The 25904-nt window shown below is 38.8% G+C and overlaps 1 protein-coding gene across 2 annotated transcripts in view; it reads right to left on the bottom strand.

Moving 5' to 3' along the window:
• Window positions 1–25904, bottom strand: part of LOC126354204 (intermembrane lipid transfer protein VPS13B) — a 192381-nt gene that overhangs the window by 120340 nt on the left and 46137 nt on the right. For both annotated transcript variants that reach the window (XM_050003660.1, XM_050003661.1), the window contains exons 8-10: window positions 23761–23957; window positions 6299–6505; window positions 482–620 (exon numbers count right to left, since the gene is read on the bottom strand). In XM_050003660.1, the coding sequence (XP_049859617.1) occupies window positions 482–620; window positions 6299–6505; window positions 23761–23957 (543 nt within the window). The remainder of the gene's footprint in view (window positions 1–481; window positions 621–6298; window positions 6506–23760; window positions 23958–25904) is intronic.

The following is a 25904-nucleotide window of genomic DNA, read 5'->3' as shown; positions in this document are numbered from 1 at the left end:
AGCAGACATGTGGAAAGTCTGAGTTTATAAACATCTCAAGAAAGAAAAGCCAACTGGAACTTAAAAACCAATGTACAAGATCTCAGAAATTAGTATTAAACATGTAATTAGACAATATTCTGCAGTAGCCTACAATACTGGGAATAAAATTAAAAACAATGGGATGAGTAAAGATAGCCAATCACTGTATACTAAAGACAGAGTGTACCATAAGCAAGAACTGGAAACTGGCAGCTAGTTAACAAACCTTCATTCTCCTATTTTCCAGCGAAGACAAACATACTTATAAATGTAATTAAATTATAAAATAAAACTCTGCTAACAACAAAGCAGAACTGAATAACTTTGGCAGTGAAAGATAAATATGGCTTTTCAAATTTATTAAAGCACATAATTCAGATTTGTTCTCTGTATGTGATTTAACTATTAATAACCTCAAATTTTCATTACTCTTTAAATTTAGTTTACATAATATATTTACCTGTGATTGTGTCAACATGAAAATCCCACAGTATATTGTAATTCCTCTTCCTTCCCTTGTTTTCAACAGAGTCAACATCAAATAGAGAATCTGCCAGATAATTTTCCTGTTTATGACCGGCAGAGAAGAATTTTACATCCTGAAAAATTGTATAACAATAACTAATTAACACATTTTTAACAGTTCCTGAAAAATTATTGCTTATGGACATTAAAACATAAAGAACTCTACAATGAAAATAGAGTTTACTCCACAATTCTATCAACAACATACAAATGGAACTACGATACTTTTTACTGAGCAAAAGATTACCACTACAGAAAATAAGTGTCAGTGAAAGGTACAGGGGTGGAAAATACTGAAGTTGAAACACACATTGAAATGAATCCTTAAAACTATTAACACCAGAATATATTAAACATTTATGAATGAAATTTACAAAAAAGCAAAACATAAACAGGAAAGATAATGCCATTTTGGTCTACACAGTTCTGAAACTCATGTGGTTAAAAGAAAATGGACAACTCAGTTACCAGTGTTCAAATATATTGGTCAATTTCCAATGAAATCCGCAGAGGACACAACGTTTCTGACTGGTAAAAGATCTGCCCCAAAACACGTGGCTAAATGAGTTCTTTGTGTCAAGGTACTATTGTCACACGTTTAAGTAGTATTTCGGGTACAGTGTCCCTGCAGTGCAGCTGGCAATCGTCATCTGTGTGTCTCCTGCAGCTAGACCACATCTATCAAGTGTTCATGAAGAATCTTGGATAAGTATTCAGTTTCCCCTTAGTCCACTAGTCAACGTCCAACTGTACCAACAATGAGAGTCATATATGTTCACTGGTTACCCACTGCACACACCAGGAATCAGAAGCCCTGCATCTCTATTATTATTATTATTATTATTATTATTATTATTATTATTATTATTATTTGCTTTTACGGCCTCATTAGACCACTTTAGCCAATCATTTCTGGGCCTCTTCTTCAGTAAGAACATGTTTTGTTCTTTCTAAACTGCCCAGTATCTTTTCATTTGCTCTGATCATTCCTGTCTTTCCTCATCTGTAAATACCCTTTTCATTGTGTGTCATTTGTCTACTTTTGGTTTAAGTCTTATTTTCTTGTCTTTCAGTTTCTTAGGATTTTCTGTGTTGTTTTGCAGATCATCCAAGGTTATATCCAGTCCTCCAATATCCTCTTTAATTTCCTTGATCCATCCTAATTGTTGCTTCAGATTCCATAGTTTCTGCATGTCTATTTATCTAATTTTCTACTTTGTATCTAATTTTTATTGTATCTAATTGTATCTAGTTTGTAAATGTATTTGTGCCTGCAACTTTTCCTGGGAACTGACACTTAATGTAGCACCATAAAATAAATAAAATTAGTTAGCTGACAATTAACACACATAAAAAAAAGTTCTGCATCACCTCGGTTCCGAGAGTTCCGAAACCTGTAAAGAAAATTGGAATAGAGATCAACATAAACATCATTTACGTCCTTTTTACTGCCCATGAAAACCACACATTGCATGTTGTACCACCATACAGTGACACCTCCAGAGGTGGTGGTCCAGAGTCCTGAACACACCAGTACCTCTAATATCCAGTAGCACATCCTCTAGCATTGATGCATGCCTGTATTTGTCATGGCATACTATCCACAAGTTCAAGAGGAGGAGGAGGGATCTTAGTGTTTAACGTCCCGTCGACAACGAGGTCATTAGAGACGGAGCGCAAGCTCGGGTGAGGGAAGGAAATCGGCCATGCCCTTTCAAAGGAACCATCCCGGCATTTGCCTGAAGCGATTTAGGGAAATCACGGAAAACCTAAATCAGGATGGCCGGAGACGGGATTGAACCGTCGTCCTCCCGAATGTGAGTCCAGTGTGCTAACCACTGCGCCACCTCGCTCGGTCCCACAAGTTCATCAAGGCACTGATGGTCCACATTGTCCCACTCCTCAACAGCCATTCGGCGTAGATCCCTCAGAGTGGTTGGTGGGTCACGTTGTCCATAAACAGCCCTTTCCAATCTATCCCAGGCATGTTCAATAGGGCTCACGTCTGGAGAACATGCTGGCCACTCTAGTCGAGTGATGTCGTTATCCTGAAGGAAGTCATTCATAAGATGTGCACAATGGAGCATGAACTGTCATCCATGATGATGAATGCCTCGCCAATATGCTGCCAATATGGTTGCACTATTGCTCGGTGGATGGCTCTCACATATCGTGCAGTCGTTACGGCGCCTTCCATGACCACCACCAGTGTATGTCGGTCCCACATAATGCCAACCCAAAACAGCAGGGAACCTCCACTTTGTTGCACTCGCTGGACAGTGTGTCTAAGATATTCAACGAGACCGTGTTGCCTCTAAACAGGACTCTGACAATTGTCTGGTTGAACGCATATGAGACACTCATCAGTGAAGAGAATGTGATACTTATCCTGAGGGGTCCATTCGGCACGTTGTTGGGCCCATCTGTACCATCCTGCATCGTGCTGTGGTTGCAAAGATGGACCTCGCCATGGACGTCAGGAGTGAAGGTGCGCATCATGGAGACTATTGCGCACGGTTTGAGTCATAACACGACATCCTGTGGCTGCACAAAAAGCTTTATTCAAAATGGTGGCATTGTTGTCAGGGTTCCTCAGAGCCATAATCCATAGGTAGTGGTCATCCACTGCAGTAGTAGCACTTTAGTGGCCTGAGCGAGGCATGTCATCGACAGTTCCTGTCTTTCTGTATCTCCTCCACATCTGAACAACATCACTTTGGTTCACTCTGAGATGCCTGGACACTTCCCTTGTTGAGAGCCCTTCCTGGCCAAAGTAACAATGTGGATGCAATCGAACCAAGGTTTTGACTGTCTAGGCATGGTTGAACTACAGACAACACGAGCCGTGTACCTCCTACCTGGTGGAATGACTGGAAGTGATCAGCTGTAAGACATCCTCCATCTAAGGCACTGCTCATGCATGCCTGTTTGCACCTTTGGGCAGCTTTAGTGACATCTCTGAACAGTCAAAGGGACTGTGTCTGTGACACAATATCGACAGTCAACGTCTATCTTCTGGAGTTCTGGGAACCGGGATGATGCAAAACTTTTTTTGATGTGTGTATGTTCAAAAATCTAACAGGTGAAAAAATGGAATGACAGACAAAATTACAGTTTTTGCAGGAAATAATAGCTAACAATCCTGGGAGACTTCCTCTACCATGCAAGAGAGCTCCAGTGCTGCGATAACACGTGTCTATTATGTATTCTATGATGACTATGTTACGGCTACAGTGGTGTCAGTTTCACATATTCTATTTTATTATGTTCACTGCATGTGGGTGCCTGGCCAGATGCACATGGAGTAGTTTTTGAAATTTAATCTGAATACACCATGAAGATCAATGTGTGATATGCAAATTTGTTTCAGACCACTGTGTCTATCACTAATAGATCATAGGCATTTTGCAAGATGTAGCGGCTACATATTATGATGTACATCAGCACTTTACAATACAATGGCAAAATAGAGTCGCATCGCCAGGAGCAACTTGGTCTACACAAATATTGTGGTATGAATGGCATTCAGAGTGGTGCAGTACATCTGAATGAACACAATAATGCAATTATTTGTGTGTCATCAATCTCATGTACATACAATGATAATTTCAGTTAAATAATCATGTCACTTAAATGTGCTAATATTTGCATTAACAATTTTGTTAATAAATTCCACTCAAACGTACGCCCCCCCCCCCCCCCCCCACTCTCATTCTCCTCAGAGGATTTTCACACACTCTGTCAGAAGTGATGAAAAACTTAAACTCTTAGTCCTCTTATATTCAGATACTTTTTCCTGCTAAATAATTTTTCACATAAAATGCAGTATTTTTCTATGACAAAAATTCATAAATATCATAGTTCAATGGTGTTTCTTGCAGAAAGTTCTGCAACCAGTTTATAATACCACTGCAGACAACCTTGTAGGTTGGGCAGCCATTGCTATGAGTAGTCATCTTGGGTATTAACCGCTTCATCTGTATTTAGTCCATTATTATTGGATTACTACTGGTTATTCTTCTTGATCTATTGTTCTACAAATGTTCACCTGAAGATGTGGCTTTTAGTGCCAAAAAACCAGTAGTGATCCCGTAATAAAGAGCTGAATACAGCTGAAGCAGTTATTAATACTCAAGATATAATACAACTAATCAAGTTGCCAAGTGCAATTTGATCAGTTCCTGGAACAATTTAGAGAAGAGACTGACGATGGACTGATGCACCATCATGGTTTCAAGAATTTGTTTGCTTTTAATTTTCAGTCACTGGCCTACACTACCATTAGTGAAAATTTTGACACCGTAAAGGAAATAGTAGGAGTTAATTTAATTAATTGACAAACAACCTGCACTGCTAAACGAAAATTGGTAGAGCAATGAAGGAAAACGACAACTTTGAAATAATCCTGGTGAATGTCATTTCAGTTCCAGATATGTTCAATGATTACAGTGACTGCACAGATAAGAGAAGACAAACTATCTGTCCAGCAGATAAAAACTGTAGAACATCTTGCTAAATGTGGACAAGCATCGTTCTGTTGTACATAGTTCCAGAAGTGTCACGTAGAAAGGGTACTTAGAGGATTCTATGGTTTTCATGCTAAAATGATTTCTGTCAAGCGTACCCAGAGGTTGAGGGAACAGGTGTCACGCAAGACAGCCCATCTTTTTCCATCATGTCAAGTGTTAAACAGTATAACTGGATAATGCACTTTGGGTGATACCTCTATACTGCCCAATAAACAGCTCAAATCAAAGCATGCCTTACTGGAAAAGTCAATTTGTTGATGATCAGTATACTACTGTCTATAATGAATGACCCAAAAGTACCCAGTTAGATGTCTTGTACCTTGCATAAGAATATGTACAAGTAGTCCATAAAAAAATATTGAAACTGAGTTTAGCAATGAGTGTTAGGTGTGTGAATAGAAAGAAGGAAAAGTGAAAGTAATCACTTGATCTTCCATTTTGTTTGCTGTATTGTGCTAAAACCAAGTATGGAGAGTGTTAAAACCAGTGTGCTCAAATGTCAAGAGTGAATTGTGTGAGGATTCCTCAGGCTCTGTTCTTTAGCACAATGGAGCAAATGAAAATCGTGATTTCATTTTTTTGAACAGATCTAAAAAGTAGTGAAAGCAAGAGGTAACAAGTAATATTGTTTCACTGCCAGCAATTCCTACAAGAAAAACGAAATGGTTAACAAAGACAGAGTTATCAAAGGACAGAAAAATTGGAGTCTGTTTAAACAAGTCACACAAACTTTATGTCAGGCCTTGAATTTAACAAAGGAGACAAAGAAATGATGCTCAAATTTCAATTTGCCAAAACTGAGCTGTAGAAAGTTTCCAGATGAAACATGAAAAAAAGTACAAATGAATCTTGAAACAAATAAAATTATTCTCTCCACCATCATTGAATAAATAACATGCATCTGATGCTTATAACATAACTGGCAATAAAACCTTATTTTTGAGCATTACACTATAGAGTGCTAGATTTCACCAGCAAAAGAGTATACCACTTACGCAGAATTCATGTTGAAAAAAATACATTAAATTCTAATGGTGTGCACACAAACACGCACATGTGCGCACGTACACAAGAGTCAAATCTCAACAACACATCAGGGATACTAGTGTGATAGCAAAGTTTGTGGAAAAAAGTTCTATATATCTATCAATCAGTCCAAACTAATAACTTTCCAGCTTTGATAATCACGATAAGGGAATATAAAATGAAGATTCAGGCTTTACCATATCCCCTCCATTATCTTTCACACCACAGAAGCAGTCACCATGAGGTTCCAAAGAAGCGTAACTGATTCCCATTCGAGCATTAAGCCACCTTGAGCCATGCATCATAACATCACCGTAGCAGCCTTGAAGCTGAAGAAATAAAAAAGGCACGAATTTCACCTTACGTGGCCCATAGTAACTCCGCTCTGATGTGCTTTCTGTTACCTGCAAGAAAAATGGCAGAATATAATAAGTGTTAATGCTATAAGTTATTGTGGACTTTTGACATGGCAGCTTCAATTTATTATATGCTATTTATAGCATCATTGATGCTAAGCAAATCTCTCACAGTAATAACAATTATGTTGGTTGTGACAGCAGAGAAGCAAGATTTGTAACTGGAGTTGAGTGAGTTAAAATTTCAAATTCAATGGCTATCATGACCACAGAATACTTGATTAATCAACATTCATTGCAGATACTGTATGGTTTCATGGGTAATCCCATTAGTTGGGATGTATGTTAAAGTTAGACCACCTCCCTTACAGCTAAGAAAAGCTACACAGAGGTCACATTCGAGACAAAGAGTAAATTATTGACACTTAAATATTCTTCTAATACAGTAGAAATGGCTGTCAACTGAGAAAGGATATTAACAGTGGTATTAATAATGACAGCAGTAGTAGTAATAGTAGTGGTAACACTAGTAAATACTATAAAAAACATTTTTACAAATGAAATCTTGAGGCAGGAATTACAATGACACAGTAGTCTCTATCAGAATAGACTCTGATAATCCAATATGACTGCCACCGATTTATTCACAATGCTTCTTATCAAGCTCACATGAAAGAAATAGAGGTGTCAGCTGAAACTAGATCTGAACTGTAGGGAGAATATATCACACATTCTGGGTAAAAAAAATAAAATGCAGTAATATCATTGGCATCTTCAAACCTAGTATTTACTAAATTACTGCAGCCATTTCCACAAAGAAAGGTCTTCATGTTGAGAAATCATTACATAGTAGTTGAAGAGGAAAAGCTCCATTGCTTTGCCTTCATACCAGCCATTCTTGCCATTTCACCACAGTGGTTCTACGGCTTTTCTTTCTTTATTGTTACATGAGTAACTACAGACCTAAAATGTTTCTTATCATAATATAGAACATTTTACAACAAATCTCACTCCCATAAATGTTGGAATAGGTATTATCAGTTGCCATAGCATAATGTTTATGCCTACATACATATGCTGCAAACCACTGTTAAGTGCATGTCTTTTCCTTTTCTAATAGTGTACAGAGTGTTGGAGCATGAATGCTTAAGTGTCTTTGTACATTTTAAAATTATCTTTACATAATAGTAATGACATCTTCAGCTGCATTTATAGGTCTTATTTTATTTTTGATTAATTTTGGTGTTCCATTACATTATCTTCAGACCCTAGGTAACCACCATTATAAATTTCATGCATGGTGAAAAAAAAATCAATATCTCCTGTGCTGAACCTTCTTTCTTGCTGCAGCTAAAAAAGCAAAATATAACACTACACAAAAAAAGAGGAACTATATAACATGCTCTCAGAATGTATCCCACAACATGTAAGCCAGCAAAAGGAAAGTTACATAAAAGTACTACATCAGAATATTGAATACACAGAACATTGTCTCAGTACAGATGTGAGAATAACCATAGCTAGAGAAAAAGACTTTGAAATCACTGGTGTAGTGACTGAAGATTTTAGATTGTTTTGTGTGTACCGATCACCAAATGGCAATACTTTCTAAAAACACTGGCACCTTACTAGGAATAAATATGAAGAAAAACATAGTTATATATGGAGACTTAGCACAGGCACGGGGAAAGAATAAAAACCAAGACACGATTGTGAAGAACAGTTAATACAATACAATACGGAGGCAACAATATCTGCACCGACAAGAGTGACTTCTCAAAGTCAGGCAGTTATTGATGACATCATTACTAATATTTGTAAGTGTAACTCTGAGTGAAATATCTGATCAGCACGGACAGCTGATCTGCTTTCACAGAAATAAGAACATAATATCAGAACCAAAACAAACAAACAAAGAAATCAAGAACATCGGTGAACAAAATATTGACATCTTTAGAACAATGTTATGCAGGAAAACCTGGAATGAAACCCTACAGCTACAGGATGTAAATGAAAAGTATGATTCATTTATTACAATAATTACACACCATTTTAATACAGTAACCACCAAAGTAAAGTAATGATCAGACAAAGTGTATTACCAGTGAAATAACAGAACTGCAAAGGAAACTGCATGGTCTAAGACAGCGGGGTGAAGTTGAAAATTACAAAATTCTATGAAAGAAATGCAGAAAAATAATAAGAGGGCAAAAGCAAGAGCAATTACTGCCACCATAATTGAACTCAAAAAACAAGGTAAGACAGGTTGGAATGCAATTAATGCTGAAAGAAAAGAAAAAGCTGGAGCGAACAAAGAAACAGATATCGGGTCTATGAAAATAGATAACAATTTGGTTCAAGATGGTATAGAAATAGCTAACATACTTAATGATAACTATATAAATGTGGTAGGGAACTTAAAATTGGAAAGAAATTGTCCACACAAGAAGGTTAATAAGAGTCCAAGAAATCAGCTGGTGATGACAAAATATCGAAACATATAATAAAGCAAGTAATGAGCATATAATCTCACCATTTCTGGACAAAGCAAACAGCTCTTTCAGTTATGGAATTTTTCCAGAAAAACTATAGGTAAGCAGGGTGGTACCAGTGTACAAACAAGGGGATAAAGATGACCCCAACAACCACACACCAGTTGCACTGACATCAGGTTTCTCAAAAATCCTGGAAATGCTTATATATAATAGATTGGTTGCCTGCAGATGACATAGTACAACTGAAAATGACCAAAATGTGGTACAACTTGAGAGAAGAGCTTACATATCTGCAAACACCACAGCTCAGTGGCTCCTGGAAAACTGACTTGTTATAAACCTAAAAAAGAAGGTATATGGTGTTCAGAAATAAAGAGAAGGCTGCGCACATGGATTTAGAGGTGGATGAAATGAGACCGGAAGAAGCATTATCAACTAGATTTTTAGGTATTATAGTAGACACAACGGGCTGAAATGGACACAATATATTTGTACTGTCTGTATGAAACTCAGATCCATCACATTCATCACGAAGCAGCAATTACAGTATGCAGACAACCAGCTTCTGTGCACAGCATACCATGGATTCTTTGAACCATATCTACAGTATGGAGTATAGTGTGGGGAAACTCAAACATTCAAGAAATAAAATGGATGTTCACATCATAAAAAAGCAATGAGGATCATATTAAGAAGAAAGATTTCTGAAACATACGAAAACTGTTTCAAAAGATAAGGCATTTTAAATTTTACACCCTTATACATGTATAAAACTATAATATTTGTCACAAAAGATAGTGCAGAGTGGAGTACATATGCTAGTGTACATGTCCACAACACACGAAGGAAGAATGTTATACAAAGCATATCCCACTGACTGATAATGCTTGGAAAACAACCCCAGTACACAGTATCAAATTACTAAGTAGTCTGCCCAAAAAACTGCTTGACAATGTACATGACACTTAAGTTTACAAAGAACCTCAAAGGCTATCTGATGGAAAGGAATTTTACAATATTGAAGATAACTTATCACATTAAATTTGTATATAAATAAAGTAGAAACTTCCACATGGGAAAAATATATTAAAAACAAAGATTCCAAGACTTACCAAGCGGGAAAGCGCCGGTAGATAGGCACAATGAATAAAACACACAAACACACACACAGAATTTCGAGCTTTTGCAACCAGCGGTTGCTTCGTCAGGAAAGAGGGAAGGAAAAGGAAAGATGAAAGGATGTGGGTTTTAAGGGAGAGGGTAAGGAGTCATTACAATCCCGGGAGCGGAATGACTTACCTTAGGGGGAAAAAAGGATAGGTATATACTCGCCCGCGCGCGCGCACACACACACACACACACACACACACACACACACACACACACACACACACACACACACACCCATTCATACATACACAGACACAAGCAGACATCTGCTTGTTTTAAAGCAAAAACATGGCTTTACTTAAGTTTTATCAATTAGCAAAATCTAACAATGTCAAATAATAGCTTCATCATATGCCCACTGCACCATCTTGTGAATTCTAAGCATATTTCTACAGCTGAAAACATAGCAGGAACAACAGTGATGCATTAGTTTCTGAATTAATAGAATTAATATTTTTATTCAAATTAAAATTTTATTATACTCCCCACTGTTCTGTAAATAAACTCATAAGACAAAAAGGTTAACAACCTTTGTCCTTTGAGGGACTTAACAACTACCGTGATTTACAGCAATATCCCTAAACAAGTTGAGGCGTAGCGCCTTCGCATCGCTCCTGTCACTTGTTAGGACGATATCATTATAGGCATGAGTCATCGACAGATGTCACCAGCTGACATGGACCTGAGTTACAGAGCTGCACGTAGTTGTACTAGTAGGCAGCAGAGATCAGCAGTTGATGGACAGTGCTAGCAGTCGTAGTCAAAACAATTTTGTAAAGTTATGTTTGATTAATATTTAATGTATTTGCATAATTATAATTGTTTTGTATGTGTAGTAATTAGCAGTGTGAGTGTTGTATGAGTGAAGAAGAAGAGAAGTAAATGAAAATTGTTTTGTTTATTCACGAAGTACCAGTTAAACTATACAGGGATTTACTATCATTAAATGTGCAGTCAGTTTATGATACTAATAAATCGTGAGTGGAACACAAATTAATCAGTAATTTTGGAAGGAGTAATTTTATATTTGATACTTTTCTAAATTTATTTATTTAGCAATTGCCATAGAAAGAAATGTTTTACTAAGATTGGTCATTGAAGTAAAGCGAGGGTTAGCGCGGGATAATACTGCAACCTCATTTGCTGTTTGTGATATCAGCCAATCAGAAAAATGCAAGCTCGCACCAATCTCTGCTGGGAACAAAGCCTTTGGTGGAAGCTAGAGAAGTCGGGGCTGAGGGTTCGAACTAGTAACATGTCATTGAAAGCAGATCCGATGAAAGTACTATAAAATTGCGGAAAATTGCTAACTACGAGTTCGCGAAATAATACAAAGCGTATTTAAGTGAACGGTATAGTGGAAGTCGTGTGGAATTTTGGATGGAATATCAAAATGATTGCTTTTGACTGATAGTTAAAACCACGTGACGTGTTGTGCGATCTAAGACTGGAACAGGTATTACATGTAGAGCAGAGTGCACAACATTTGAGCAAGCATTTTCATAACTAAATGATCCAGCAACTCTATTAACTTTGGTAATGGGTATAAATAACATAAACTGGCTACGTGTGTGATTATGGTGTGCGTGGGAGCTTTACATTGTGTAGACACTTACTACAGACTTGGTAGTATTAACTGTGATCTTTATCGTAAAAATACACCTGTAAATTTACACTGCCAAGTTAAAACTTTTATTTCAGTACTAGCCACATCCCGTTTACCGGATAATTCTTTGTATGTTGCGACCTGCAGTAGACAGTAGTGGTCTAGTATGTTCTACTACAGCTTTTAGCTAGACAAATGAACATTGCTGGACACTGGCAGGGCGGTAAAAAAAGTAACGTGCCACGCCGCAAAGCTTCTGGACAAATAAGCCATAGGTATCTAACCAATGGCGTCACAATAAATCAAACTGGCAAGATTACTTTGGTTGACATTGGCATTTTGCATTTTGTTCTGAACTGTCCCAGAAACTTTCAGTGTTATTCTAATTCAAGGACATAGAGGGTCTTTACAACTCATTTTCAGTAAACTAGATAAGAGGCAGCAGAGTCATATCTCAGAGAGGAACTTCGAAACATGTAGCTCTGGACAGGAGCATGTACAAGAACACTGGTTAAGGTTTTGATGAATAGTTGGCCGTACACTTGATAGTATGCACCTATAGAACAATTCATGAAGAGAGTGACCCTCCACGGTATATAGACACTTGTAAAGAAGCTTTGAAAGAAACAGATTATAGTGTAATATAAGTAAACAAAGTGTAGGTGTATAGATAGAGAGATGCTGAATTTCTTTGTTTTTAGCTGACAAAAGAGCAATATGAGAATTATTCGGTAACTAACATTGTGAATAGTGTTTAAAGATGTCCCAAAAAGCCCAAAGAAATTCTGGTTATATGTAAATGCTGTTATTGGTACCATCAACAGCATCCAAACACTCATGAATGGAACAGAAACAAACTGAAGTAGCAGAGCAAACGCACAGATGGTGAACCGGGTTTTCAAATGTTTCTTTGCAAAGGAAAATCCAAGGGTAGAATCTAGAACATATTTTGAACTCAAATGTAATGAGGTGTCTTGAAAACAATTCCAACAAGTGTGAATTCTGAAAACATCCTTCATGTGAAAGTCAACTCATGCTATTCTCAGAGGACATCCCAAAAGTCACAGATCAAGGTAATCAGGTGGATGCTATAGTTCTCGTTTTTCAAAAAGCAATTGAATCAGTTCAACACCTATGCTTATTATCAAAAATATGATGATATAGCTTTTCAAGCAAAATCTGTGAGTGGTTTGAGTATTTCTTGGCAGAGAAGGTGCAGTATGTTTTCTTGGATGGAGAGTCATTGGCAGATATAGAAGTAACTTCAGGTGTACCACACAGAAGTTTGTTGAAATCCTTGCTGTTCATATTCAATATTAATAACCGTTCAGATAATATAAATCATAACCTCAGGCATTTTGCAGATGATTGGTTATCTATTATGACATATTGCCTGAATAAAGCTGCAAAAATATTCAGTCCGATCTCAAAAAATTTCAAAGTCGTTGAAAGGTGGGCAATTTCCTCTAACTGTTCAGAAATGTGACATTTTGCACTACACAACAGAAATCATGTAGAATCATATGGTTAAAATACCAGTGAGTTATGGTTGGAACTGGTCAACTCATGCTAAATCCAAGGGTAACATTTTATGTGGATATGGAATGGAACGATGGCATAGGTTCGGTCACGGGTAAAGCAGGTGGCAGCCATTGGCTCATTGGTAAAATATTAGGAAAATCCAATCAGTCTGCAAGTGAGATTGCTTACAAAGCTCTAAAGCGATTGATTCCAGAATACTGTTCAAGTGTGTTGGATCCGTAACAAGTACGACTAACAAGGGATACTGGATGTACACAATGAACGGCACCATGAATGGTTACAGGTTTGTTTTGTCTGACACATGGGAAAGCATCATGGAGATGCCAAAAAAAAAAAAAAAAAAAAAAAAAAAAAAACCTAACTAACTGACAGACACTTCAAGGAAAACATTAACTATGCCATGAAAGCCTGCTTAACAGAGCTTCAAGAACTAACTTTAAGAGATGACTCTAGGAATAAACTACAAGCTCTATGTATCACTCATAAATGGATCACAAAGACAAGGTTAGAATAATTGAAGTGCACATGGTAGCATTTAAGCACTCATTCTTCCTGTACTAAATATGTGAATGAAAAGGGAAGAAGACCCAATAACTGGTACAATGGGAAGCAACCTTTGCCATGCTCTTCACAATGGTTTGCAGTGTATGGATATAGATGAAGATCTGATGTAGATGTAGACACAGGTGATCTCAGGTTGCCACATTAGTATTTTGGCTCCAATTCTACCACAAATTCCTTGTCCTTCACTGTCATTAATACACTGCTTGACAACTGTTATGCAGCAGAGATGTTTTTGGACAGGAATAATCACAGGCAATGATGAATAACATGAAACACAGAACATTTGTAATATAGGTGGAGTGATATATTTATAACAAAAAAAGTACAGATTTCATGACATGGAAAAGCAGGATAACAGAAATAAACAACTTTCATGTTTGACACAGGTCTCCAAACGTCAATATCAAACTGTCCGTACAGAATATGATCTCCTTGGGCACCAAATCACCTTTTGCACCTGTTATTCACACTGGCTATCTAACTGTTGAGGAGTCCTTGGAGGATAGTGTCCCACTCCTCTCTCGAGGCAGTTTTCAGTTCTTGCATGGTTCAGCAAGCAGTGTTCACTGAGAAACATTTCTGCCAAGATCATCCCACCCATGCTCTAGAGGTTTTAGGTATGGGGAGTATGCAGGTCATTCTGTATGTTCAATACATTCACTTTTCCTCATCAGTTCTGTGTTGGCAGGTAAAGCTGGGACACACCACACCCATAAACAGATGGACATGATCCAGAATAATCTCCCTGCAATACCACTGTGCTGTTACAGTGCCTCAAATAAAGATATGCAGCATTGTTTGGCCATTGTGAAACATTCTCAAAACCATCTTTTCTCAATCCCCTTTGTCTAATAGGACCTGCTAACAGCCTTTCCCCAAAACAAAGGTTGAAAAGTATTTTGCATTTCCTACAATGTCAAGCACCTCGTCTATCCTCAGCAGTGGATACACTGAGTTATCAATGCGAAATTTCATGCACTTTTACTTTACTATTACATCATCATCTATACTTCAATTAAAATTACTTAGTGACTGAATTTTCGGGCAGTTGATTGGTGGGGAAAGGAAATCAGCAAATCACAGATATTTCTGTCTCCATACGCTCACTGTGTTGCTTGTTTTGTAGGCACAAGCCTTGCCAGGTCACATGGCCTGCAGGGGCTGGGAGGGGTCCAGGCAGGGCAGGTCACAACAGCAGGAGGGCAGGAGATGAAGCACTAAATATGCAGTAATTTTTGCATATTCTGCTGTGCCACTATAAAAATATTTTTATGAAAATAAGGCAAAACTGTATCTACTTCTGAAGTTCGTACTAACGTACACATTTTAGTATCTGCATAAAAATATGCAAAAATAAACAATGTCAGATTCATAATCTTTAGCAAAAGATCACATATAAATTATCTGGTTAAAAACTTAAGCAATATAATGATTCATGGGCACATTAAAAATTCACAAAAATACTTGTAAGAACGGGGAAGGAAATGTATGAAATAGAAGAAACTGAAGCTGGATCACCTCGTAATTACTGTTCGAGAAAGGAACATGTAATCCTTTATAAACTGAAGGCTTCCTTACAAGAAGTGGAACTTTTCAGAGGAAGTAAACATTCACTGTAAAATCTAGAGCACGGCTTAGGCTCAAAATTAAAACAATTAACAGAAGAAAGGTCATTATGGAAAGAGGTAATATTCTAGCATGGTGATGTCAATTTCTGATGACAATATCAAAAGAAAACTTTAATGATATTGTTTGGCTTAACAAAACATGCATAAATGCAAGCCATTGAATGTGTACAGGGTGGGCCAGATGATTCAGAACAGGCATCATATCCCAATCCACCGGAAAAGGTAGTAAACGGATTCTTCTCCACGCAGGCACATCAGCAGCATTCATGGAAGACTGTATGTTGTTGTTGTTGTTGTTGTTGTTTAGATCAAAGAAAACCACTGATTATCACAAAGAAATGAATAAAGACACATTTCAGTGGTGGTTTAAGAACTCTCTTTTCAAAAACTTTAGTAAACCTTCAGTAATGTTATGACAGTGCCTCAGATCATTTGACTATTCTCGATAAGGCACCTACAGTAACTTCCAGAAAACAAGACGTTATTGACTGGCTACAAAAAAAATTCTCATACCAGATGACTGTAGAAAGGATGAATTACTGGATCTCATCACTCAGAATTAAGCACCTATACTGCTGTATGTTGCAGATGAGCTGGGAAAAAAATATGACCATGGGGTCTCAGATTGCTACCATATTACTGCAATTTCAATTCCATTAAAATCACGTGACCTCAAGTTAAGGGTTGTGTGGCATGGAGCAACAAAAAAACATATGCTGGCAGAAGTGAAAAATTTGATCATGAGTGCTATAATCCAAACTTTGTTGTCAGATTGGCATAATGTTGTAGGACACACGAAGGAAGAAATAATGAAAGCATGGGAGAATGAATCTTTAGTGGAAAATTACACTGAACAAATTTTTGTTTCATTAAATTTTGACAGCAATTCTAGTCACCACAAAGATAACAGTGAAAGTGAATCAGATGTGTGTGCTTCCATTAGTCATAAGAGTGTTACCAAAAATTCAGTTGTGGTCTCCTATTAAAATTTTCTCTCCTAATTAGGTAATTTGTTACACTGTGACTCGTGTGAGTGAACGCTCACCTTATTGCTGTTATTCACCTACAATGTACAATTTCAGTATCTTTTGTACTGCTGTCCCTACAGCAGCTGTGGCCACCACCACTGCACTCCCCACTACCTACAAGGACGGTGGCAACAGTATGTAAGTAGACTTCTAATTTCTTTTTAGGTGCATATGCAACTATCAATCATACAAACGCATGGCATGTTGTCTATGAGCCAGCAACTTTGCTCTCCTCCACTGGTGCCTGTCAATCACACAGAATCTGAAACAGAGAATCACATTATCTCACTTTCCCACACTTCTTGCTAATCACTTGCTTCTGAAGGGTCATGATGAAATTATTCTACCTTCCCTGCTTCTGCTAGCAATCTGATTTCATGCCTGATACCCTCTGTGTAAGATGGCACATCTCATGGCAAGTGAAACCCATCACTACACATTGTGCACATTTCAGTAATGCCCACATTCCCTAATGCATTTAAATAACTACCATTTATATTCTCTTTTAGAATATTTATTCGTACCTTTACTTGTTGCTTGGTCTTACTGACATAGCACACACTGGATGATTTCTTTTTCCAGCACTGCCTCAGCTACCAGCAATGGGAATTCTGCTGCTGCTATCTTATCTGTGGCATTCAGTAAATATGTTACACATATCCCTTCTTCCATTTTTACCAACACATTATTATATATTTTGGAACAATAGCCTATGTCATTCCTTTTATGTCCATTTTTATTTGGCACGCTCATTCCTCTCAAGCCCCTATTGTTAGCCTTCTTTTGACTTGCATGCCTTTCTCACTACCTCATTTTATTTTCACGCTGGCAATCTCTGTTCACTTACTGTCTCTACTAACCACCAGATTCCTACTTGCCTTTTGCTTCAGGTTCAGTCCTGTTTACAAAGAGATGCCTCTTTTTTCATACCCTCTGTATCAATCTCACATTCCGATTCCACGGGGCACCAAAAATTCAGGGTAGAGTCCAGATGATTTTCTCCATTTCATATGCTTAAGGGCTGCCTCCAGTTCAGTAATCTTATATGGAGCACAAAATCTTGGGTTATACTGTACAGTTTCTTGATCTCACTAATTCTTTATTTCCTTGTCGAATGTTTGTTTTATCCTTGGAAACTCTCAGTACGTGACGTGTTGTGTTGCCTGATACTATTGACTTCTTTGTGTTGTGGGAAGAGTCTTGTCCCAGTTTCTGAACCAATGTCAAGGCTTTTCTTTTGGAATGTGTGAAGTCAGCATCCCTGGTTTTCTTGTGCAAGCTTTCCTCCCCTTTGTTCATTCAAGGAATTCATCAAGTTCATATCTGTTTCTTGGTCCTCACTTTCCTTGAATTTATAATATATCTGGTTGATCACTTGGGTCCATGCAGGGATGTACTCTTTACAGCACCCTACGTGTACACTGTTTTTGGCAGTGAAACTTTGAGTATGGCTTGGTATGGCAGGAATCTTTTCTACTGACTCATCAACACTTTTGAGAATTTATTCCAATCTGCTTTCTGAAAGTTCCAATGCGATACAGAATCAGATCACAATGGAGGAATATGTAGGCTATAGGTGGTGAGAATGGGGGCAACATTGTCTTCTGGGAAGGAGCGTTCTGATGATAGTACCTGTATTACACCCAGATGCATCCACAGTTGACAGGCAAAGTGCATGTGTGCTCTGTGTAGGCTATCTTCTAGCCTTGAATGTGCCATTTTCTTTCACATCAAAATGGAGATTGACGTTTACTTCCATACAATATGCGAGTCTTCTTAATTAATACTTTGCATAGGACCATTACCAGCAACATTTAAGAGAGTTTAAGTTACTGTTATAAACAATGCTATTTGTGAAAAGTGCAACACCGAGAAGGACTTACCCGAATAGCGCCACACTTGGTGGAAGTGGTGACGGGTGTGCAAGCAATACTTGATATGTTTTGCAGCGACATGGGATACACGTAGGCTGAGCAGAGCCCTCTCGTGTCGGTTCGACAGGGTCAATGATGCACCTTGTGTAGTCAATGCAGAGCTGCCACACAAGGTGGAAACATTAAAGTGAGTGCCAGTATGCCTCGTCGACGTCAAAGGGAATCATATTGGCATATGAGCAAGTTTGAAAGGGGCATAATAATTGGTCTTTGGGAAACGGGGTTGTCATACTGTGACATTTTAGTTCGTACAGGGCACACTGCTACGACAGTGATGCGTGTGTGGAAGCAGTGGATAGAGGAAAGTCGTACGCAGCGTCGAGTGGGAACTGGACCATTGAACATGATCACAGCACAGGATGACCGTCATCTTGTGCACTCGTTTCGGATGAGTCCCACTTCAATGTGTCCTACAGTGATGGCCGCATACGTGTTCGGAGGTACCGTGGTGAGTGCAACCTGAAGGGCTGCATTGTACAGTGGAATAGGGGACAAACACGATGTGTGATGGTTTGAGGCACCATTGGTTACAACAACTGATCTTGCCTCGCACATACTGCGGGCACAGCAACCGGTACCCAATGGCGGTTGTGGAGCCTGAGGTACTCCCCCTGCTTCACTTCAAGCATCTCCACAGGTCATATTTCAACACGACAATGCCCAGCCACAAATTAAGAGGAACGTACAGGCATTCTTCAAAGAGCGACAGGTACCACTGCTTCCCTGGCCTGCACGTTCGCCAGACATGTTGTTCATCAAACATGTCTGGGATATGATTGATCGGCACCTGGTGTGTCAAGGTCATCCAGTAACTGGTGTCTCAGATTTGTGGGCTCAGATACAAACTGTGTGGAGGAAAATGGCTCAGGAACGTATTCAGAACCTTATTGATTCAACACCACAGCGTGTAGCAGCTCTAATTGCAGTGTGTGGTGGCCACGTGACATACTGAATAGTAGTGCTCAAAGGACATGTACTGATTTGAAAAGGTAATAATTTCTTACTTGTAATGTACCTAACCTGTGGTATTAAATTAATTGATTTAGGTTCTCACTCTAATGCTATACAATCTCTACATAGCAGACATGCTGAACTAGACATGCCAAAAAACTCTAGTGTGCAGATGACCTTGAAATTTCATATCAGAGTGAAGGTAATTCTGAATGTGATGAGCACCTAATGAACAGCCTCACTAAACTTTATGAATATTTTAAGATATGCAGACTTAAAGCTAATCTTTCTAAAATGGAAGTAAGCCTTTTTCCACCTCTCCAAACACCTACACCTAGCATCAGCAAAGACCAGCCCACAGCTTGGTCCTTCTTGCATAGTCAAATACAACAATAAGCCAAAATCTCTTGGTGTCTCATCTCTGCAATTATATTAATGATATCCTGAATCCTAATGCGCTTGATTGCATCATACTTTCCAACAGCACTTTAGATACTCCTTTGTGTCAAACATATTGGCACCCCATTATCAATATGGAATTCCATCTGGCTGTGTATGCCTTACCAACACTCCAGCTCTACAAATTCACTTTTGTTTTTGCAGATCGCTCTCACTCTTTTTCCTTGCAAGGCACATCATGACTATTTTCTTATGCCCTTGCTTAATTTGCGAGCACTTTCTTCTTTTCTGTGCATTTCATGCACACTTCATGCAGTCTATTACATGGTGAGTAGTTTGTTCATAGTTGATAGATGTTACAGCACTTCGATGCGCAAATGGACCTCTGTGTCCTGGCAAGTTTCACAGAGAACACCACATCACTAACAAATTTTCAGTTTCTCAATAACTACTCCTAAATGTGGAGGGATCAACATTGGTTTTCCCAACTGGCACTCTTCTATTATCTGCTCCATTACCCATTACTGCTGGTTCTATCTTCCCTGTTCTTTTATCTGACAGACAGTACTGCACTACATGGACTGGTCTGCTGCACCTGAAACAATTCACTGCTTTATTTTGCTATGCAGTGCTGTACCCCTAATTCATATATTTACCTTTTCATTGCTAAAGCAATCACACTTTCCTCTCTCAAAGCAATCTCTATTATGTCTGCTAATGTCATTCATTCTCTACAAGCATGCACTATTGTTTTGATCATATCATCATAAACAAAGTTCTACTTAGTTTCCAAGCAAGCACAAGGCTGCTAGTCAACTCTAATTAACCATTTGTTTTGCAACAAACCCATTATCATAGTTTTTTAAAATTTCAGCAAAGTTCCAACCCACTCTGTGCTGACAAACTGGAAGCTATACCACAATCATTGATATTTTTGTTTCCATTAAATGATTGTGGTATTAAGTTAAGTGCTTTCAACAAACCAGCACATTTCCCACTGGGTGACTTTGAATGTTAGTGCCGTTGCACAATTACATCTCCATCGCCTGAAATGCCTGCTAGGTTGTTTCACTCATTGTGTGAAGACCTGCTTCTACACATCATCCACTGTTGCATGCTGACTGTGTCCTCACAGCACTATCGTCAGTTGCTGCCGCCCTGCTGCTGGCTGCCGTCCACAACGATTACCTAGGCAGCACCAGCTGCTATCAGAGTGTTGTGATTTTTATCAGTAATAGTCATTTGCAATGAAGCACTTCATACAATTTAACTTTGAGACAATGTTCTCATCATCAGGTTGTTGACGCTCGCATCATCATGTTCTTTAGATAAAATGAGATAAAATAAAAGAAAACAAAACATTAACTATGTGTCCTAGTCTTCTTATCCACTTCACTTCACACAATGCAACCATGCAGTGTGCTATGTCCTCCTCTTCAGCGAGTGGGCACTCTTGGTATCCGCAGCTGAAGAACAGGACACAGCCAACTGCACAGCCACAGTTTGTGAAGTGAAGTTTTACATAAGATGAGAACCCATAGTCAAATAAGCTTTTTATTTTATTTTGTGCATGCCATAAACTGAGTGTCAACAACCTGACTATGAGAGCAGTCTCTCGAAATGTACAGCTGAACTGTATCAAGTACTATTAACTTGGATGAATGCAAAAAATCATAATACATAAAGTATAGCAACTGCAGCCTCATATCCAAGAAATGGGCAATAATGTAGTGCTGTGAGCTTTCTGGCTTCTCTCTTCTTTCTCTTCCGAACTAACATAAATTTACTTCCCATAAGGCTTAGTACGTTTAAAAAGGATTGTTGACCCATTCCACTAATTCATAGCACACAGCTGCTGCTTAACTAAATTACCTCGACTGCTCCTGTAACACCATAAACGTAGTCTACTGCTTGGTTCAGTAAGTGGTCTAGACATTCCTTCACTGTGATTGTGGAGGTCCATCCAACTAGCTACAATGCGGCACTGGCTAACCACACTGTTTTGGAATAACAGAGCTTGGTGTGGGGAATTTGAACAAAGATAAGTATAAACAGGTTTAAGGTTTGTTGGAGCAAAAGTTCTGAACATACTGGATCTGATTATAATTTAGAGGAAGAAAGTGACCTCAGAGGAGATGCGCACAGCTAAGAATTGAATGGCAGAGAAAGGATGAAAACAACATCCAGGCCTGAGACTTGTCCAAACTGGAGTTTCTCTAAACTGACTGTCCCACACCCAATTTTGACCCCTTCAGACTCATCCGTCTAGCTGATTAGCTGCTTGCAAACTTGGTCAATCTTACTGCAACCTTCATTCCCAGGGATTGCACTGAGTGCATGTACAACAGTGGGTTGTTATGCCATGGGTTCATCTAGTCAGGCAATTGTCTCATGGAAATCCTCATTCAACTCCAGTTGTCACTACAAGAGAGGCATTGGGCATTAAAATGAGGTTAACCATTACAATTCTGAGAAATCAAATTACATGAAGAGTCAAGGTTCTTATTATGAGGGTAATATTTTTTTAAATATTATTTATCATGCATAAGTGGTACAAAGCTGTATCACTTTTCAATATAATCTCCCCCCACACTCAATGCAAGTCCTCCAGCACTTACAAAGTGCATAAATTCCTTTAGAAAAAAATTCTTTTGGTAGTCTGTGCAACCATTCATGAACTGCATGGCGTACCTCTTCATCAGTACGGAACTTCTTTCCTTCCATTGCATTTCTGAGTGGTCCAAATATATGGAAATCACTTTGGGCAAGGTCTGGTGAGTATGGTGGATGAGGAAGACACTCAAAATGCAGATTGTGATTGTTGCAACTGTTGTACAGGCAGTGTGGGGCCTTGCATTGTCATGTTGCAAAAGGACACCTGCTGACAGCAATCCAGGTCACTTTGATTTGATTTCAGGCCGCAGATGATTTTTTTAGGAGATCTGTGTATGATGCATTGGTAACAGTAGTCCATCTAGGCATGTAATGCTCCAAAATGACGCCTTTTTCATCCCAAAAGAATCAGCATAACCTTCCCTGCCAATGGTTCTGTTCAAAACTTCTTTGGTTTTGGTGATGAGGAATGGCGCCATTCTTTGCGAGCTCTCTTTGTTTCCGGTTGGTAGAAGTGAACCCAGGTTTCGCCCCCAGCAACGATTATTTCAAGGAAGCCATCACCTTCTTGTTCAAAGTGCCAAGGAAGTTCTTCACAAGCATCAACACGTGGTTCTCTCATTTCAGGAGTCAGCTGCCATGGTACCCATCTTGCAGACACTTTGTGAAACTGGAGCGCATCATGCACAATGTGGTGTGCTGACCCATGACTAATCTGTAAACATGCTGCAGTGTCATTCAGTGTCACTCAGTGGTTTTCCTTCAACTGCTGCAATGTTCTGTGGAGTCACAACTCGTTGTGCCTGACCGGAACGAGGGGCATCTTTCACTGAAGTCACACCATTTGCGAACTTCCTACTCTATTCGTAGACTTGCTGCTGTGACAAACATGCATGTACTGAACCTTCATTCGTTGATGAATTTCAATAGGTTTCACACCTCCACTAAGGAAAAACCGAATAACAGAACGCTGTTCTTCCCTCGTGCAGGTCGCAAGTGGGGCAGCCATCTTTATACTGATACTGCAACTGAATTTGTGCATCTGCACTATGCTGCCACCTAGAGGCCATTCTGCATGCTGTTTGTAGCACACTTACTAACTTAAAGGATAGCGGCATGAAATTTCAATTTGTTATTACAAATTTAAGGTTTTCATTTGACGCACCCTCATACTTCCTCCTACAAACATCTTGCAAAATGACCACAATGGTAAAATCACAAATATTCCAGGTCATATGTAGACATACCAGCAGTCATTCTTTCCATGTGCCGTTAGTGACAGGGAATAAAAAATACTGGTACGCAAAATACCTTCTGTCACAAACCATAACGTAGCTTGCAGAGAACAGATGCAGATGCAAATTACACAGTACCTTCAATGAAACTGAAGCTTGCTCCATATAAAACCCAGCGTGCATTGTAGGACCAGGTACTGGAATGTATTGGTCACTTTCCCACTCCTCTGCTCCATGTGCTGGATATAGTGAAGGAACAAAGCTCAAAGCCCAGCCAGCCCATGATTCTTCTGCTTTTTCTTCATCGTCACCTCCATTATCATCTTCATCACCATCTAGAAATAATTCTAAATTAGTATTATCAGCAAAGAAAAATCTGCAGCACAACCAAGAGCATATCAAAACAAAAGAAAATCTTGGGGGAATACAGACAATATTATGAAAAGGATAGATTGTTATTCACTGTATAGTGGAGATGTTGTGTCGCGGAGAGACATAACAAAACGACTGTTAGACCAGAACGCTTTTGATCAAAAGGCCTTCTTCTGAATTAGATAACATGTGCACACATACATTCACGCAAACGCAACTCACACACACATGACTACTGTTCTTACTTCTGAGGACAGTCTAGTCTAGCCCAACTATTATCCCTTCATCCTCATCCATTCTGGTGTCTAGCCTTGGCAGCCACATACAGTGGTCATATGGGTGTCAGTTGCATTTGCATGGATATGCACATGCATTTTGTGATTAGTAAGAAGGATTTTTGGCTGAAAACTTTGTTGTGCCTACCTGCGACTGCATCTCCACTGTGTGGTGAGTAGCAATCTATCCTTTTTGTAATAAAATCTGCATATGGAAACATGTAGATAGCTGTAAAATTGCTATTTATTAGAATCAGGGGCTTAAAGTGCCTTAGAGCAACCCCTTATCTGTGAAGTTATAGAGGAAAAAATAGATGGCATGTGTAGTAAATTTGGCACTAAGATCACAACTATTTGGATGCTGAGTGAAATCTGCAACATGTAATCATGTATTGGCACAATATATTTTTGTCTATTTGTAGTGTAGCATCTGATCAGTTGCAAAAATTGTTTGGAGGGCTGGAAGTTAGCTGCAGTTAAATCTAATCAAGACGGTATGTAGAGAATAATAAGTAGGGTGAACACCCTTCAACACAACAGTTGTGAGCCAGATGCCTGTTTAGCACATATACCACCTGGACTCCCCTTCCTCAACACTCGTTCCTCAGAATATGAGCTTCCATTTCACCAGCAATCTCGCCTCAATTTACAGTAATTTTTTTCACTCTTGTTATTCTTCTTTCTTTTATTGTTTGTTTACCTTGCCTTACCTACTCATTTCATTTATTTGATTATTCCTCTTTACAATTGGACTCTACTAAGTGTTCACCTCTTTTGGCTCATTTATGACTTTCCACTGAACACTGACCTGCTTACAATCTCTCTTCTAGTTTTAAATTGTCATTTTTCAAATTTCATCTAGCAGCATAGTAGAGTTTGGAAGAAAGTCAAACGATATCAAGTGGAACACAGTCGTGAAAGTATACGGTTCCACAGTCCCTTTCAAGTATCAAACATATATGATGAATGCATGCAGACTGAAGTGCAAATGAAAATTTGTATGAAGGTGGGGATTCTAGCCTGGATCTATTGCTCACTAGGCAGATGGGCTAACAACTACGTCACCCTGGCACGGTGGTTTTGTACAACTATGTGAACAACTCCAGCATGCCTATCTCCTCAATCCAAATTTCCATGCACCACGATGTTCAAGTTCAGGGGGCATTCCAAGTGAGCAAAGTCATGAATGGGAATTTGGACTAAGGAAGAAGGCATGCTAGGGTAGACGGTGCAGTTGTACAATGCCACTGTCACAGGGTGGCATAGTGATTAGCACATGAGCAAAAGATCTGGGTTCAAATTTTGTCCTTGGTACAAACTTTCATTTGTTGTTTCAGTCTACATATACACATAATACTTAAAATAAACTTCGTGACAGATTAAAACTGAGTGCTGAACTGGGACTCAAAGCCAAAGCCTGGATTTTTGCAGGAATTGCTCTTACCAAGTGAACTATTCAGGCAGAACTCGCAATCCATCCACAAACGGTCATTTCTGCTAGTACCTCCCTCCCGTTTCCAAATTTCAAGGAACGAAAAGAAAGGCACATTTATCCTTAATACAATCATCATCATTTAGGCGACTCCTGCTCTACATGTTATTAACAATTTTCTTGATCCAAATGAGGGAAAATTA

Source organism: Schistocerca gregaria, chromosome 3 (genome assembly GCF_023897955.1).
Source record: "Schistocerca gregaria isolate iqSchGreg1 chromosome 3, iqSchGreg1.2, whole genome shotgun sequence".
Lineage (NCBI taxonomy): Eukaryota > Metazoa > Arthropoda > Insecta > Orthoptera > Acrididae > Schistocerca > Schistocerca gregaria.
Note: the sequence above shows the minus strand (reverse complement) of the source record. Positions and strands in the feature narration are given on the sequence as shown.